Below are 18507 nucleotides of genomic sequence, written 5' to 3'. Positions count from 1 at the left end.
CAGGACGGGGAGCTATAACAGACCCCAGTCTCTGTAGGAGTGACAGTGAATTCGATCAGGACGGGGAGCTATAACAGACCCCAGTCTCTGTAGGAGTGACAGTGAATTCGATCAGGACGGGGAGCTATAACAGACCCCCAGTCTCCGTAGGAGTGACGGTGAATTCGATCAGGACGGGGAGCTATGACAGACCCCCAGTCTCTGTAGGAGTGACGGTGAATTCGATCAGGACGGGGACCTATAACAGACCCCCAGTCTCTGTAGGAGTGACAGTGAATTCGATCAGGACGGGGAGCTATAACAGACCCCCAGTCTCCGTAGGAGTGACAGTGAATTCGATCAGGACGGGGAGCTATAACAGACCCCCAGTCTCTGTAGGAGTGTGACAGTGAATTCGATCAGGACGGGGAGCTATAACAGACCCCCAGTCTCTGTAGGAGTGACGGTGAATTCGCTCAGGACGGGGAGCTATAACAGACCCCCAGTCTCTGTAGGAGTGACGGTGAATTCGATCAGGACGGGGAGCTATAACAGACCCCCAGTCTCTGTAGGAGTGACGGTGAATTCGATCAGGACAGGGAGCTATAACAGACCCCCAGTCTCTGTAGGAGTGACAGTGAATTCGCTCAGGACGGGGAGCTATAACAGACCCCCCAGTCTCTGTAGGAGTGACGGTGAATTCGCTCAGGACGGGGAGCTATAACAGACCCCCAGTCTCTGTAGGAGTGACAGTGAATTCGATCAGGACGGGGAGCTATAACAGACCCCCAGTCTCCGTAGGAGTGACAGTGAATTCGATCAGGACAGGGAGCTATAACAGACCCCCAGTCTCTGTAGGAGTGACAGTGAATTCGCTCAGGACGGGGAGCTATAACAGACCCCCAGTCTCTGTAGGAGTGACAGTGAATTCGCTCAGGACGGGGAGCTATAACAGACCCCCAGTCTCTGTAGGAGTGACAGTGAATTCGCTCAGGACGGGGAGCTATAACAGACCCCCCAGTCTCTGTAGGAGTGACGGTGAATTCGCTCAGGACGGGGAGCTATAAACAGACCCCCAGTCTCTGTAGGAGTGTGACAGTGAATTCGATCAGGGGACAGTGACCTATGAAGACGTTTTGCAGTCTGAGGTCACTAATTAGCCCAATTAGTGGCGACAGGATGAGAAATTGAGCAGGTAACTTTTGTCTTCACTTCCTGCTCGTCTAGTTGGGGGCGCAGCGATCCCCTCAGGTGAGACACTAGAGGGGGTCCAGAGCTCTCTCGTCCCTGGAGAACCCCTCACCCCAGCTGAACAACGACCTTTGGGACCTCCACCCGACCCGCAACGCAAGCTTCGCCTCCAGATTGTCGGGCCAGAAAACACCTAACGAGCTTCATTTCAAATCCAATTAACGGGCCAATTAAGGGTTTTTTTGGGGGAGAAGGGGTGTGGGGTACCTTCAATTTCAGCGTGGACACTCGACGCGCCGCTGACCCCTGTATCGAACCCGGGAGGCGCGAGGAGGGACCGAGGGGGCACGGCCGAGGGCGCAGCAGTAAAGACACAGATCTCCCTTCTTGGCTTTTTTACAAAAAGACAAAGTACAGAGTTTATTTCCAGATCAATAATAAAAGTCAACGACAAGTCCTACAAAGAGCGATTGGTCAGAAGAAAGAGATCCAGTCTGGTTCCGGGTGGGGGGGGGGGGGGGGGGGGGTTCGGGGTGCAGGGGAGGGTCCCTCAGGGTTCACGCACGACGGCGAGGAAGAGCAGGAGTCTCCGAGGTCCATCCCAAACACAAGGCTGGACAGCCAGGGACTAGGGCGTCTCCAGTGGTCAGTCAGAGGGACAGCTGGGGACTAGGGCGTCTCCAGTGGTCAGTCAGTCAGTCAGAGGGACAGCTGGGGACTAGGGCGTCTCCAGTGGTCAGTCAGTCAGTCAGAGGGACAGCCGGGGAATGGGGTGTCTCCAGTGGTCAGTCAGTCAGTCAGAGGGACAGCCGGGGAATGGGGTGTCTCCAGTGGTCAGTCAGTCAGAGGGACAGCCGGGGAATGGGGTGTCTCCAGCGGTCAGTCAGTCAGTCAGGGGGACAGCCGGGGACTGGGGCGTCTCCAGTGGTCAGTCAGAGGGACAGCCAGGGACTGGGGCGTTTCCAGTGGTCAGTCAGTCAGAGGGACAGCCGGGGACTAGGGCGTCTCCAGTGGTCAGTCAGTCAGAGGGACAGCTGGGGACTGGGGCGTCTCCAGTGGTCAGTCAGTCAGAGGGACAGCCGGGGACTGGGGCGTCTCCAGTGGTCAGTCAGTCAGAGGGACAGCTGGGGACTGGGGCGTCTCCAGTGGTCAGTCAGTCAGAGGGACAGCTGGGGACTGGGGCGTCTCCAGTGGTCAGTCAGTCAGAGGGACAGCCGGGGACTGGGGCGTCTCCAGTGGTCAGTCAGTCAGAGGGACAGCCGGGGACTGGGGCGTCTCCAGCGGTCAGTCAGTCAGTCAGTCAGTCAGGGGGACAGCCGGGGACTGGGGCGTCTCCAGCGGTCAGTCAGTCAGTCAGGGGGACAGCCGGGGACTGGGGCGTCTCCAGCGGTCAGTCAGTCAGTCAGTCAGGGGGACAGCCGGGGACTGGGGCGTCTCCAGCGGTCACTGGGACTGCCCCGTCAGTCCTCCTGTGCAGGCGGGTGGGTCAGCTGGCGACTGAACCAGTGGAAACAGCGCCGCCCTGCTGGTGAGGAGACCTCAGAGCAGGGTCCTCCTCTGTGCCCCGGGACAGGACCGCCCCGCCCCCCCCCCACCGAGCGCAGAGAGAGAGACAGGGGCACCCCCACACCGCCCCCCCCCACCTCAGCAGAGAGAGAGACAGGGGCGCCCCCACACCTGCTGCTGCCCCCTACGCCCCAGGCACAGAGAGGGGCCGCAGGCTGGAAGACAGGCAGGGCCGGGGTAGGGGGGTGAGAGAGAGGACGGGGGGGGTCTGGGGGTCACAGGAAGTAGTCGGCGACGGGCTTCTTGGAGGGGATCCCCCGCGTCTCCTGGGGCGCAGCCTCGAAGATGATGAACTCCTTCTGCAGGTGCTCGTCCAGCTCCAGGATCGCAGCGACGTTCCCACACCTGCAGAGAGACTGGGGTCACTACAGACAGGAGCCCCCCTGCACCCCCACACTGGGGCTACAGAGAGAGACTGGGGTCACTACAGACAGGAGCCCCCCTGCACCCCCACACTGGGGCTACAGAGAGAGACCGGGGTCACTACAGACAGGAGCCCCCCTGCACCCCCACACTGGGGCTACAGAGAGAGACTGGGGTCACTACAGACAGGAGCCCCCTGCACCCCCACACTGGGGCTACAGAGAGAGACTGGGGTCACTACAGACAGGAGCCCCCCTGCACCCCCACACTGGGGCTACAGAGAGAGACTGGGGTCACTACAGACAGGAGCCCCCCTGCACCCCCACACTGGGGCTACAGAGAGAGACCGGGGTCACTACAGACAGGAGCCCCCTGCACCCCCACACTGGGGCTACAGAGAGAGACTGGGGTCACTACAGACAGGAGCCCCCCTGCACCCCCACACTGGGGCTACAGAGAGAGACTGGGGTCACTACAGACAGGAGCCCCCCTGCACCCCCACACTGGGGCTACAGAGAGAGACTGGGGTCACTACAGACAGGAGCCCCCCTGCACCCCCACACTGGGGCTACAGAGAGAGACCGGGGTCACTACAGACAGGAGCCCCTCCTGCACCCCCACACTGGGGCTACAGAGAGAGACTGGGGGGTCACTACAGACAGGAGCCCCCTGCACCCCCACACAGGGGCTACAGAGAGAGACTGGGGGGTCACTACAGACAGGAGCCCCCTGCACCCCCACACTGGGGCTACAGAGAGAGACTGGGGTCACTACAGACAGGAGCCCCCTGCACCCCCACACTGGGAGGACACTACAGACAGGAGCCCCCCTGCACCCCCACACTGGGGCTACAGAGAGAGACTGGGGGGTCACTACAGACAGGAGCCCCCCTGCACCCCCACACTGGGGCTACAGAGGGAGAGAGACTGGGGGGTCACTACAGACAGGAGCCCCCCGCACCCCCACACTGGGGCTACAGAGAGAGACTGGGGTCACTACAGACAGGAGCCCCCTGCACCCCCACACTGGGAGGACACTACAGACAGGAGCCCCCCGCACCCCCACACTGGGGCTACAGAGGGAGAGAGACTGGGGGGTCACTACAGACAGGAGCCCCCCTGCACCCCCACACTGGGAGGTCACTACAGACAGGAGCCCCCTGCACCCCCACACTGGGGCTACAGAGGGAGAGAGACTGGGGTCACTACAGACACAGGAGCCCCCCTGCACCCCCACACTGGAGCTACAGAGAGAGACTGGGGGGTCACTACAGACACAGAAGCCCCTCCTGCACCCTGACACTGGGGCTACAGAGAGAGACTGGGGGGTCACTACAGACACAGGAGCCCCCCTGCACCCCCACACTGGAGCTACAGAGAGAGACTGGGGGGTCACTACAGACACAGGAGCCCCCCTGCACCCCCACACTGGGGCTACAGAGAGAGACTGGGGGGTCACTACAGACACAGGAGCCCCTCCTGCACCCAGACACTGGGGCTACAGAGAGAGACTGGGGGGTCACTACAGACACAGAAGCCCCTCCTGCACCCAGACACTGGGGCTACAGAGAGAGACTGGGGGGTCACTACAGACACAGGAGCCCCCCTGCACCCCCACACTGGAGCTACAGAGAGAGGGAGAAAGGGGGGGACCCACCTGTAGCAGTAGTTGGGGGCCGACCAGACGGTCAGCACGGTCTCGTTGAAGTGCCACTTGTACCCCTCCATCACCAGCTGGTGCGCCCGGCAGATCATGTCGATGTCGTTGGCCACGTTGAACTGTGCTACAACGTCGCTGCCGAACAGGTACCCCGCGCCCCGCGGGCTGACGCCCCAGCCCGTCGTGTCTGGGGGGGGGGAGGGGTGGGGGGGTTAGCAGAGACACACCGACCGGCTCAGCGCCCCCCCCTCCCCTGCCCCCGTCTCTCAGATCCTCACCTTCAGGGTCGGACCACAGGAGGTCACACATGGGCCCGTCGTGGGGCACCTCCTGCTTCCTGTCGATGGTCCGGATCTGGTCCAGAGTCTGGATTGAGGGAGAGAGGCCACCGTGCACACAGAATATCTACAGGAGAGAGAGAGGGGTTAATACACACAGACTGGACACTCCAGTACATTAACACTGCACTGAGAGAGAGAGGGGTTAATACACACACACACTGACTGGACACTCCAGTACATTAACACTGCACTGAGAGAGAGAGGGGTTAATACAGACACACTGACTGGACACTCCAGTACATTAACACTGCACTGAGAGAGAGGGGTTAATACACACACACTGACTGGACACTCCAGTACATTAACACTGCACTGAGAGAGAGAGGGGTTAATACACACACACTGACTGGACACTCCAGTACATTAACACTGCACTGAGAGAGAGAGGGGTTAATACAGACACACTGACTGAACACTCCAGTACATTAACACTGCACTGAGAGAGAGAGGGGTTCATACACACACACTGACTGGACACTCCAGTACATGAACACTGCACTGAGAGAGAGAGGGGTTAATACACACACACTGACTGGACACTCCAGTACATTAACACTGCACTGAGAGAGAGGGGGGTTAATACAGACACACTGACTGGACACTCCAGTACATTAACACTGCACTGAGAGAGAGGGGGGTTAATACACACACACTGACTGGACACTCCAGTACAGTAACACTGAGAGAGAGAGAGAGAGGGGTTAATACAGACACACTGACTGGACACTCCAGTACATTAACACTGCACTGAGAGAGAGAGGGGTTAATACACACAGACTGGACACTCCAGTACATTAACACTGCACTGAGAGAGAGGGGTTAATACACACAGACTGGACACTCCAGTACATTAACACTGCACTGAGAGAGAGAGGGGTTAATACAGACACACTGACTGGACACTCCAGTACATTAACACTGCACTGAGAGAGAGAGGGGTTAATACACACCGACTGGACACTCCAGTACATTAACACTGCACAGAGAGAGAGAGGGGTTAATACAGACACACTGACTGGACACTCCAGTACATTAACACTGCACTGAGAGAGAGAGGGGTTAATACAGACACACCGACTGGACACTCCAGTACATTAACACTGCACTGAGAGAGAGAGGGGTTAATACAGACACACTGACTGGACACTCCAGTACATTAACACTGCACTGAGAGAGAGAGGGGTTAATACACACAGACTGGACACTCCAGTACATTAACACTGCACTGAGAGAGAGAGGGGTTAATACACACAGACTGGACACTCCAGTACATTAACACTGCACTGAGAGAGAGAGGGGTTAATACAGACACACTGACTGGACACTCCAGTACATTAACACTGCACTGAGAGAGAGAGGGGTTAATACAGACACACTGACTGGACACTCCAGTACATTAACACTGCACTGAGAGAGAGAGGGGTTAATACACACAGACTGGACACTCCAGTACATTAACACTGCACTGAGAGAGAGAGGGGTTAATACAGACACACTGACTGGACACTCCAGTACATTAACACTGCACTGAGAGAGAGAGGGGTTAATACAGACACACTGACTGGACACTCCAGTACATTAACACTGCACTGAGAGAGAGAGGGGTTAATACAGACACACTGACTGGACACTCCAGTACATTAACACTGCACTGAGAGAGAGGGGTTAATACACACACTGACTGGACACTCCAGTACATTAACACTGCACTGAGAGAGAGAGGGGTTAATACAGACACACTGACTGGACACTCCAGTACATTAACACTGCACTGAGAGAGAGGGGTTAATACAGACACACTGACTGGACACTCCAGTACATTAACACTGCACTGAGAGAGAGAGAGGGGTTCATACACACACACTGACTGGACACTCCAGTACATGAACACTGCACTGAGAGAGAGAGGGGTTAATACACACACTGACTGGGCACTCCAGTACATTAACACTGCACTGAGAGAGAGAGAGGGGTTAATACAGACACACTGACTGGATACTCCAGTACATTAACACTGCACTGAGAGAGAGAGGGGTTAATACAGGCACACTGACTGGACACTCCAGTACATTAACACTGCACTGAGAGAGAGAGAGGTTAATACACACACACTGACTGGACACTCCAGTACATTAACACTGCACTGAGAGAGAGAGGGGTTAATACACACACACTGACTGGACACTCCAGTACATTAACACTGCACTGAGAGAGAGAGGGGTTAATACAGACACACTGACTGGACACTCCAGTACATTAACACTGCACTGAGAGAGAGAGAGGGGTTAATACACACACTGACTGGACACTCCAGTACATTAACACTGCACTGAGAGAGAGAGAGGGGTTCATACACACACACTGACTGGACACTCCAGTACATTAACACTGCACAGAGAGAGAGGGGGGTTAATACACACACTGACTGGGCACTCCAGTACATTAACACTGCACTGAGAGAGAGAGGGGTTAATACACACACACTGACTGGACACTCCAGTACATTAACACTGCACTGAGAGAGAGAGAGGTTAATACAGACACACTGACTGAACACTCCAGTACATTAACACTGCACTGAGAGAGAGAGAGGGGTTCATACAGACACACTGACTGGACACTCCAGTACATTAACACTGCACTGAGAGAGAGGGGTTAATACACACACTGACTGGACAGTCCAGTACATTAACACTGCACTGAGAGAGAGAGGGGTTAATACAGACACACTGACTGGACACTCCAGTACATTAACACTGCACTGAGAGAGAGGGGTTAATACACACACTGACTGGACACTCCAGTACATTAACACTGCACTGAGAGAGAGAGGGGTTAATACAGACACACTGACTGGACACTCCAGTACATTAACACCGCACTGAGAGAGAGAGAGGGGTTCATACACACACACTGACTGGACACTCCAGTACATGAACACTGCACTGAGAGAGAGAGGGGTTAATACACACACTGACTGGGCACTCCAGTACATTAACACTGCACTGAGAGAGAGAGAGAGGGGTTCATACACACACACTGAGTGGACACTCCAGTACATTAACACCGCACTGAGAGAGAGAGGGGTTAATACAGACACACTGACTGGACACTCCAGTACATTAACACTGCACTGAGAGAGAGAGGGGTTCATACACACACACTGACTGGACACTCCAGTACATTAACACTGCACTGAGAGAGAGAGGGGTTAATACAGACACACTGACTGGACACTCCAGTACATTAACACTGCACTGAGAGAGAGAGGGGTTAATACACACACACTGACTGGACACTCCAGCACATGAACACTGCCCTGAGAGGGGGTGTAGCTGGTCACCTTTCCGTCGATGATGGCCGACAGGCTGAGATAGTCGAAGATCTCGGTGCAGTAGCGCCACACCGTCACCGAGCCGTACTTGCGCAGACACTCGTCGTAGAAGCCGTAGACCTGCGTGATCTGGCGGGACTCGTGGTTCCCTCGGATCAGCGTGATCCTGTCGGGATACCGCACCTGCGGGGAGCGAGCGAGAGGGGTCGACACCGACGCACACGCACACACCGGGACCGCAGGGAGGTCCGGTTCTGGGCCCGGAGGGGTCGGTCTGTGTCGGGGGGTTCAGGTCCGGTTCTGGGCCCAGAGGGGTCGGTCTGCGTCGGGGGGTTCAGGTCCGGTTCTGGGCCCGGAGGGGTCGGTCTGTGTCGGGGGGTTCAGGTCCGGTTCTGGGCCCGGAGGGATCGGTCTGTGTCGGGGGGTTCTGGTCTGGTTCTGGACCAGGAGGGGTCCTGCAGGTGTTGGTCTGCATGGGGGGGTTCAGGTCCAGTTCTGGTCCTGGAGGGTCTTGTCTATATTGGGGGGTTCTGGTGCTGGAGCGATCAGGCTGTATCGGGGGTTCTGGTCCGGTTCTGGTCCTGGAGGGGGTCGGGGGTACCGGTCCTGGTCCTGGAGGAGGTCGGGGGTACCGGTCCGGTCCTGGTCCTGGAGGGGGTCGGGGGTAGCGGTCCTGGTCCTGGAGGGGGTCGGGGGTAGGGGTCCGGTCCTGGAGGGGGTCGGGGGTAGCGGTCCGTACCTTCAGCGCCAGCAGCAGCAGGAAGGTCTCCACGCTGTAGAAGCCCCGGTCCACGAAGTCGCCCATGAAGAGGTAGTTCGTCTCGGGAACATCGCCCCCTACCTGCGGGGGGAGAGCAGACGCATGAGGGCACAGCTGGGGGGGGGGGGGGGGACCCCGCTCAAGGACCGTCAGGGTCACCGACCGCCAGCCCAGGGAGTCGGAGGACACCGACGGGAGACACAGGGGAAGAGCACCTCACACTGAGAACAGGAGGCTCATCCCGACTCGGGACAGGAGGCACGACTGTACACAGAGAGGGGTGGGGGTGTGGAACAAGCCGAGACCCTGACTTCTCTCAGGACACAGGTGGTTGAGACACTCCAGTCAGGACAGGAGGCACGACTGTACACAGAGAGGGGTGGGGGTGTGGAACAAGCCGAGACCCTGACTTTTCTCTCAGGACACAGCTGGGTGAGACACTCCAGTCAGGACAGGAGACACTACTGTACACAGAGGGGAGTGGGGGTGTGGAACAAGCTGATACCCTGACACCCGGATCAGTTGTGAACTACTGAACGGGTCCGTCTTGAACCCCTGCAAACCCACGGGCGACCAGACAGAGACAGACAGAGACAGACAGAGACAGACTCACCCTGAACAGCTCCTTCAGGTCGTAGAACTGGCCGTGAATGTCGCCACACACCTGGGGGAGAGCAGAGAGAGGAGCATGAGGAGCCTCCGGCAGAGACGGGCCCCCCGCCCGACCCCTCTCGCGCTCCTCGCAGACGACACAGCTGAGCACCCACCGGGCGAGAGCGCAGCCCCTCCCCACTGCCACGTTCCCATTGGCGGAGAGGCGCAGCCCCTCCCCGCGGCCCTGCCCCGATTGGCGGAGAGGCCCAGCCCCTCCCCGCGGCCCTGCCCCAATTGGCGGAGAGGCGCAGCCCCTCCCCACTGCCACGTTCCCATTGGCGGAGAGGCGCAGCCCCTCCCCGCGGCCCTGCCCCGATTGGCGGAGAGGCGCAGCCCCTCCCCACTGCCACGTTCCCATTGGCGGAGAGGCGCAGCCCCTCCCCGCGGCCCTGCCCCGATTGGCGGAGAGGCGCAGCCCCTCCCCGCGGCCCTGCCCCGATTGGCGGAGAGGCGCAGCCCCTCCCCGCGGCCCTGCCCCGATTGGCGGAGAGGCGCAGCTCGAGCCCGCGAGCGCAGAGCCCCACCTCTCCCGGCTGAGGCCGCGCCCAGGCCCGCGCGCCGACGGCGGTGCGGTTACTCACGGTGACGGGCGAGTCCACTCTCTGCACGTTGCTCTCCTCCACCAGGATCTCCCTGAAACGAGTGAGGCACCGGTCACTGACAGACCCTCCGGGACCAGAACCTCTTGACACAGACCCACCCCTCCGGGACCAGAACCATACCTGAACCCCCTGACAGACCCCACCCCACCGGAACCAGAACTGGACCAGAACCCCCCGAAAGACTGACCCCCTCCGGCACCAGAACCTCTCGACAGACCCACCTCTCCGGAACCAGACCTGGACCTGAACCCCCTGAAAGACTGACCCCCCGGAAGCAGAACCTCTCGACAGACCCACCCCTCCAGGACCAGGACCTCTTAACAGACTGACCCGTCCAGGACCGGATCTGAACTTCCCTACACAGACCGACCCCTCCAGGACCAGAACCGGGCCTCTCAGGTCAATACGGGACACTCACACAGGAGCAGACGCAGCCCCCCCATCAGCCCGTCTGTCCCGGGACCAGAACCGGACCTCTCGGGTCAATACGGGACACTCACACAGGAGCAGACGCAGCCCCCCTATCAGCCCGTCTGTCCCGGGACCAGAACCGGACCTCTCGGGTCAATACAGGACACCTGCACAGGAGCAGACGCAGCACCCCTATCAGCCTGTCTGTCCCGGGACTAGAACCGGACCTCTCAGGTCAATACAGGACACCCGCACAGGAGCAGATGTCAGCCTGTCTGTCCCGGGACCAGAACCGGACCTCTCGGGTCAATACAGGACACCTGTACAGGAGCAGACGCAGCACCCCTATCAGCCTGTCTGTCCCGGGACCAGAACCGGACCTCTCAGGTCAATACAGGACACCCGCACAGGAGCAGACGTCAGCCCGTCTGTCCCGGGAACAGAACCGGACCTCTCGGGTCAATACAGGACACCTGCACAGGAGCAGACGCAGCACCCCTATCAGCCTGTCTGTCCCGGGACCAGAACCGGACCTCTCGGGTCAATACAGGACACCTGCACAGGAGCAGACGCAGCACCCCTATCAGCCTGTCTGTCCCGGGACCAGAACCGGACCTCTCGGGTCAATACAGGACACCCGCACAGGAGCAGACGTCAGCCCGTCTGTCCCGGGACCAGAACCGGACCTCTCGGGTCAATACAGGACACCCGCACAGGAGCAGATGTCAGCCTGTCTGTCCCGGGACCAGAACCGGACCTCTCGGGTTACTACGGGACACCTGCACAGGAGCAGACGCAGCACCCCTATCAGCCTGTCTGTCCCGGGACCAGAACCGGACCTCTCGGGTTACTACGGGACACTCGCACAGGAGCAGACGTAACCCCCTCCGACGCAGCCTGTTGCCGGGCGGGGGTCGGGGGTCAGGGGTCAGGGGTGACTCACCTGGCCTTAGCGCACAGGGCCTTGACCTCGTTCTCCTTGATCAGCTCGCACCTGCGCAGCTGGTCGATCTGCCGGTCCAGGTCGCTGATGTCACCCATGGCTCAGCGCCGACACGCCGAGACACACACACACAAGCGAGCGTGCGCGCCTGAGCGCACACTCACTCACACACACACACTCGCACACCACAGAGAGAGAGAGAGACCAGCAGGGAGCACGACCTGGGGGGGGAGAGAGAGGAGAGGAGAGGAGAGGAGAGGAGAGGTTAGATCAGACTCCCACACTGTTCCAGCTGAGCTCAGCGAAAAGCTCCCCTGCACAGCCCAGCCCAGACCGTTTGGCTCCGAGTCTAGAGGAGATCAGTCCCTGCGCTGTGAGGGGCTCTCCACACACACACAGACCCCAGCAGGAGGGGCAGCAGGAGAGCAGGGGCTCCTCACAGGTAGAGGAGATCAGTCCCTGCGCTGTGAGGGGCTCTCCACACACACACAGACCCCAGCAGGAGGGGCAGCAGGAGAGCAGGGGCTCCTCACAGGTAGAGGAGATCAGTCCCTGCGCTGTGAGGGGCTCTCCACACACACACAGACCCCAGCAGGAGGGGCAGCAGGAGAGCAGGGGCTCCTCACAGGTAGAGGAGATCAGTCCCTGCGCTGTGAGGGGCTCTCCAGACACACACAGACCCCAGCAGGAGGGGCAGCAGGAGAGCAGGGGCTCCTCACAGGTAGAGGAGATCAGTCCCTGCGCTGTGAGGGGCTCTCCACACACACAGACCCCAGCAGGAGGGGCAGCAGGAGAGCAGGGGCTCCTCACAGGTAGAGGAGATCAGTCCCTGCGCTGTGAGGGGCTCTCCACACACACAGACCCCAGCAGGAGGGGCAGCAGGAGAGCAGGGGCTCCTCACAGGTAGAGGAGATCAGTCCCTGCGCTGTGAGGGGCTCTCCACACACACAGACCCCAGCAGGAGGGGCAGCAGGAGAGCAGGGGCTCCTCACAGGTAGAGGAGATCAGTCCCTGCGCTGTGAGGGGCTCTCCACACACACAGACCCCAGCAGGAGGGGCAGCAGGAGAGCAGGGGCTCCTCACAGGTAGAGGAGATCAGTCCCTGCGCTGTGAGGGGCTCTCCACACACACAGACCCCAGCAGGAGGGGCAGCAGGAGAGCAGGGGCTCCTCACAGGTAGAGGAGATCAGTCCCTGCGCTGTGAGGGGCTCTCCACACACACAGACCCCAGCAGGAGGGGCAGCAGGAGAGCAGGGGCTCCTCACAGGTAGAGGAGATCAGTCCCTGCGCTGTGAGGGGCTCTCCACACACACACACACAGACCCCAGCAGGAGGGGCAGCAGGAGAGCAGGGGCTCCTCACAGGTAGAGGAGATCAGTCCCTGCGCTGTGAGGGGCTCTCCACACACACAGACCCCAGCAGGAGGGGCAGCAGGAGAGCAGGGGCTCCTCACAGGTAGAGGAGATCAGTCCCTGCCCTGTGAGGGGCTCTCCACACACACAGACCCCAGCAGGAGGGGCAGCAGGAGAGCAGGGGCTCCTCACAGGTAGAGGAGATCAGTCCCTGCGCTGTGAGGGGCTCTCCACACACACAGACCCCAGCAGGAGGGGCAGCAGGAGAGCGGGGGCTCCTCACAGGTAGAGGAGATCAGTCCCTGCGCTGTGAGGGGCTCTCCACACACACAGACCCCAGCAGGAGGGGCAGCAGGAGAGCAGGGGCTCCTCACAGGTAGAGGAGATCAGTCCCTGCGCTGTGAGGGGCTCTCCACACACACAGACCCCAGCAGGAGGGGCAGCAGGAGAGCAGGGGCTCCTCACAGGTAGAGGAGATCAGTCCCTGCGCTGTGAGGGGCTCTCCACACACACAGACCCCAGCAGGAGGGGCAGCAGGAGAGCAGGGGCTCCTCACAGGTAGAGGAGATCAGTCCCTGCCCTGTGAGGGGCTCTCCACACACACAGACCCCAGCAGGAGGGGCAGCAGGAGAGCAGGGGCTCCTCACAGGTAGAGGAGATCAGTCCCTGCGCTGTGAGGGGCTCTCCACACACACACAGACCCCAGCAGGAGGGGCAGCAGGAGAGCAGGGGCTCCTCACAGGTAGAGGAGATCAGTCCCTGCGCTGTGAGGGGCTCTCCACACACACACAGACCCCAGCAGGAGGGGCAGCAGGAGAGCAGGGGCTCCTCACAGGTAGAGGAGATCAGTCCCTGCGCTGTGAGGGGCTCTCCACACACACAGACCCCAGCAGGAGGGGCAGCAGGAGAGCAGGGGCTCCTCACAGGTAGAGGAGATCAGTCCCTGCGCTGTGAGGGGCTCTCCACACACACAGACCCCAGCAGGAGGGGCAGCAGGAGAGCAGGGGCTCCTCACAGGTAGAGGAGATCAGTCCCTGCGCTGTGAGGGGCTCTCCAGACACACACAGACCCCAGCAGGAGGGGCAGCAGGAGAGCAGGGGCTCCTCACAGGTAGAGGAGATCAGTCCCTGCGCTGTGAGGGGCTCTCCACACACACAGACCCCAGCAGGAGGGGCAGCAGGAGAGCAGGGGCTCCTCACAGGTAGAGGAGATCAGTCCCTGCGCTGTGAGGGGCTCTCCACACACACACAGACCCCAGCAGGAGGGGCAGCAGGAGAGCAGGGGCTCCTCACAGGTAGAGGAGATCAGTCCCCGCGCTGTGAGGGGCTCTCCACACACACAGACCCCAGCAGGAGGGGCAGCAGGAGAGCGGGGGCTCCTCACAGGTAGAGGAGATCAGTCCCTGCGCTGTGAGGGGCTCTCCACACACACACAGACCCCAGCAGGAGGGGCAGCAGGAGAGCAGGGGCTCCTCACAGGTAGAGGAGATCAGTCCCTGCCCTGTGAGGGGCTCTCCACACACACAGACCCCAGCAGGAGGGGCAGCAGGAGAGCAGGGGCTCCTCACAGGTAGAGGAGATCAGTCCCTGCGCTGTGAGGGGCTCTCCACACACACAGACCCCAGCAGGAGGGGCAGCAGGAGAGCAGGGGCTCCTCACAGGTAGAGGAGATCAGTCCCTGCGCTGTGAGGGGCTCTCCACACACACAGACCCCAGCAGGAGGGGCAGCAGGAGAGCAGGGGCTCCTCACAGGTAGAGGAGATCAGTCCCCGCGCTGTGAGGGGCTCTCCACACACACAGACCCCAGCAGGAGGGGCAGCAGGAGAGCAGGGGCTCCTCACAGGTAGAGGAGATCAGTCCCCGTGCTGTGAGGGGCTCTCCACACACACACCCCAGCAGGAGGGGCAGCAGGAGAGCAGGGGCTCCTCACAGGTAGAGGAGATCAGTCCCTGCGCTGTGAGGGGCTCTCCACACACACACACAGACCCCAGACACACTGAACACTCACTAGGAATGGGGCAGACCCAGGAAGACAGACAGACCGCCGGGACTTTACTTTGTCCCGGCTGGAGAAATCTGCTCTGCAGGGCAGGCGAGTCAAGACGACGGATCAACACAGCCCCAGTCCCCCCGTCCCCGACCACCGCACGGCAGATCACCCTCCACACACCCCGCTGTCCGGCTCTTTTCTCTTTCAAGAACCACGGCCAGCCCGCCCGTCCCGGGACCAGTACCGGCCCGCCCCTCCACACTCCGGTAAACACCGCGTCTCCCAGACAGCCGGGCGGCAGCAGCAGCAGCAGGAGGAGGAGACCCGCCGGCTCGGCTCGGCTCGGCCGGGTCCGGCTGCAGGTCCAGTCTCGGCCCGGTCCAGTGCCGGCGGCGGGACACACACACACACACGCGTACACGCGCGCGTTCCCGCGCTCTCCCGCCCCGGGGCTTCGCGAGCCGGGCGGCCTCACGGCGCCATCTTGGAGCGGCTCCGCTCGGCCTCCTCGCCGCCTCCGCCCGGCCTGTCCCCCCCTCCGCCGGGGCCCGGCTCGCCGCTGCGGCCCGGCCGGGGGCCCAGGGCGCTCCGCTCCGCTCCAGCAGCGGCCCTCCAGCCCGGCGGCCCGGGAGCGGGGAGCGGGGAGCGGGGAGCGGCTCGACCCCCCCGGGCCCGCCGCCGCCGCCAGCCCCCCAACACACACAGACCGGCTCAGAAACCCCTCGGCACCCGGGGAGCGGCGTTACCTCGGCGTCCAGGGGCCGGCAGGGGAGCAGCAGCAGCAGCAGCACCGATAGCGGCGGACTCGTCTCTGTCCGGGAGTCGGGAGGCCGGTCGTGCGCAGATCCGCGTCTGTCTCCCCGCTGCGCTCGGCCGGCTGGAGCTCCGCTTCCTCTCCGCCCTCGGGGACGCGCGGCGGCGGCGGCGGCGGCGGCGCGCACGCAGGGCTTCCGGTGTCGGGAGCGAGGCTCGCTCCCGGGCACGGGCACTCGTCCGGGGACGCGCAAGAACAAGGATTGGCGGCGGCGGCCGACGGGCTGTGGTTTCGGCGGCTCCTCCTCCTCCCTCTTACATGCGCTCTGGTCATTAACGCTCACCGCCGGCAGCCCCCCGCCTCCTGTTATAATTGCTAACAGCCCGCAGCGGCGCTGGTTAGTGAACGAGCTCGCTCATTCGAGGTTCAGGGGTTCGGGCCTGAAGCGCCACCTGAACCCCATTCCTTTATAAACCACGGAGCACGCAGGAGAATCGGGTTTTGTTTGTGTTTTTTTTGCTTAAGAAAAGCCAGGGGTGTTCATCCTTACAGCCCTGTTAGTATGGCGAGCTCTCCGCGCCTTCTTCCATTTTGGGAAAAATTAAAAACAACAACAACAACAACAACATGTTAAAAAATTGCAGTTCCAAACAAAAAAGGCAGAAAAGTCTTTTTTCTCGCTCTTGCTCCCACGGGCGAGAACAACCACAAGGTGGCGCCGGAGCCGCGAGCCTCGAGCCCCGTGCCGGGGAGGGGGCAGGAAATGACGCAACAAGGGCGGGGATGACGTCAGCCCGCCCGAAAGGCGCCGGAGCTGAGCCTCAGCCCCTCTGCAGGCGAGGAGGCGGTGCGGACGCCCCTGGGGGTACAGAGTGGGGTACAAACTGGAGGGAGGGGGTCAGGGGGTCTCCTCTCTCTGCAGGCGAGGAGGCGGTGCGGACGCCCCTGGGGGTACAGAGTGGGGTACAAACTGGAGGGAGGGGGTCAGGGGGTCTCCTCTCTCTGCAGGCGAGGAGGCGGTGCAGACGCCCCTGGGGGTACAGAGTGGGGTACAAACTGGAGGGAGGGGTTCGGGGGGTCTCCTCTCTCTGCAGGCGAGGAGGCGGTGCGGACGCCCCTGGGGGTACAGAGTGGGGTACAAACTGGAGGGAGGGGGTCAGGGGGTCTCCTCTCTCTGCAGGCGAGGAGGCGGTGCAGACGCCCCTGGGGGTACAGAGTGGGGTACAAACTGGAGGGAGGGGGTCTCCTCTCTCTGCAGGCGAGGAGGCGGTGCGGACGCCCCTGGGGGTACAGAGTGGGGTACAAACTGGAGGGGGGGGGTCTCCTCTCTCTGCAGGCGAGGAGGCGGTGCAGACGCCCCTGGGGGTACAGAGTGGGGTACAAACTGGAGGGGGGGGGTCTCCTCTCTCTGCAGGCGAGGAGGCGGTGCAGACGCCCCTGGGGGTACAGAGTGGGGTACAAACTGGAGGGGGGGGGGTCTCCTCTCTCTGCAGGTGGAGCAGGGGTCTGTCAAGGAAAGGCTGTTCAGGACAGATTGACACAAACTCCCCTGCGGGCCAGCAGGCAAAAAGCCCTTTGCTGGTACTGGTGCAGAAAGAACGAGCCTGGCTGACCTGGCTGTCCAGAGAGGACAGACTCAGTGACCACAGCCTGGACACACACACTGGACACAGGCTGACCTGGCTGTCCAGAGAGGACAGGCTCAGTGACCACAGCCTGGACACACACACTGGACACAGGCAGACCTGGCTGTCCAGAGAGGACAGGCTCAGTGACCACAGCCTGGACACACACACTGGACACAGGCAGACCTGGCTGTCCAGAGAGGACAGGCTCAGTGACCACAGCCTGGACACTGGCAGACCTGGCTGTCCAGAGAGGACAGGCTCAGTGACCACAGCCTGGACACACACACTGGACACAGGCTGACCTGGCTGTCCAGAGAGGACAGACTCAGTGACCACAGCCTGGACACACACACTGGACACAGGCTGACCTGGCTGTCCAGAGAGGACAGGCTCAGTGACCACAGCCTGGACACACACACTGGACACAGGCAGACCTGGCTGTCCAGAGAGGACAGGCTCAGTGACCACAGCCTGGACACACACACTGGACACAGGCTGACCTGGCTGTCCAGAGAGGACAGGCTCAGTGACCACAGCCTGGACACACACACTGGACACAGGCTGACCTGGCTGTCCAGAGAGGACAGGCTCAGTGACCACAGCCTGGACACACACACTGGACACAGGCAGACCTGGCTGTCCAGAGAGGACAGGCTCAGTGACCACAGCCTGGACACACACACTGGACACAGGCAGACCTGGCTGTCCAGAGAGGACAGGCTCAGTGACCACAGCCTGGACACTGGCAGACCTGGCTGTCCAGAGAGGACAGGCTCAGTGACCACAGCCTGGACACACACACTGGACACAGGCTGACCTGGCTGTCCAGAGAGGACAGACTCAGTGACCACAGCCTGGACACACACACTGGACACAGGCTGACCTGGCTGTCCAGAGAGGACAGGCTCAGTGACCACAGCCTGGACACACACACTGGACACAGGCAGACCTGGCTGTCCAGAGAGGACAGGCTCAGTGACA

General features: G+C 61.1%; 1 protein-coding gene across 1 annotated transcript; it reads right to left on the bottom strand.

Moving 5' to 3' along the window:
* Positions 1 to 1557: 1557 nt before the first annotated feature.
* Positions 1558 to 16150, bottom strand: LOC148834048 (serine/threonine-protein phosphatase 4 catalytic subunit B). Its single transcript, XM_088917360.1, has 9 exons — positions 15891 to 16150; positions 11804 to 12024; positions 10429 to 10480; positions 9807 to 9857; positions 9173 to 9274; positions 8443 to 8616; positions 5037 to 5163; positions 4756 to 4945; positions 1558 to 3081 (listed from the first exon to the last, which is right to left on the bottom strand). The coding sequence occupies exons 2-9, from the start codon at positions 11899 to 11901 to the stop codon at positions 2952 to 2954; spliced, it is 924 nt and encodes a 307-aa protein (XP_088773486.1). The 5' UTR covers positions 11902 to 12024; positions 15891 to 16150; the 3' UTR covers positions 1558 to 2951.
* Between the last annotated feature and the right edge of the window lie 2357 nt (positions 16151 to 18507).

Source organism: Atractosteus spatula, chromosome 5, assembly GCF_055471065.1.
Source record: "Atractosteus spatula isolate fAtrSpa1 chromosome 5, fAtrSpa1.hap1, whole genome shotgun sequence".
Lineage (NCBI taxonomy): Eukaryota > Metazoa > Chordata > Actinopteri > Semionotiformes > Lepisosteidae > Atractosteus > Atractosteus spatula.
Note: the sequence above shows the minus strand (reverse complement) of the source record. Positions and strands in the feature narration are given on the sequence as shown.

Coding starts and splice junctions, on each gene's coding strand:
- LOC148834048 (XM_088917360.1), bottom strand. CDS start 11,901: ATGGGTGACATCAGCGACCTGGACCGGCAGATCGACCAGCTGCGCAGG. Junction 9,275..9,806: donor ACCTGAAGGAGCTGTTCAGG/GTGAGTCTGTCT, acceptor CTCCCCCCGCAG/GTAGGGGGCGATGTTCCCGA. Junction 4,946..5,036: donor CCTGTGGTCCGACCCTGAAG/GTGAGGATCTGA, acceptor CCCCCCCCCCAG/ACACGACGGGCTGGGGCGTC.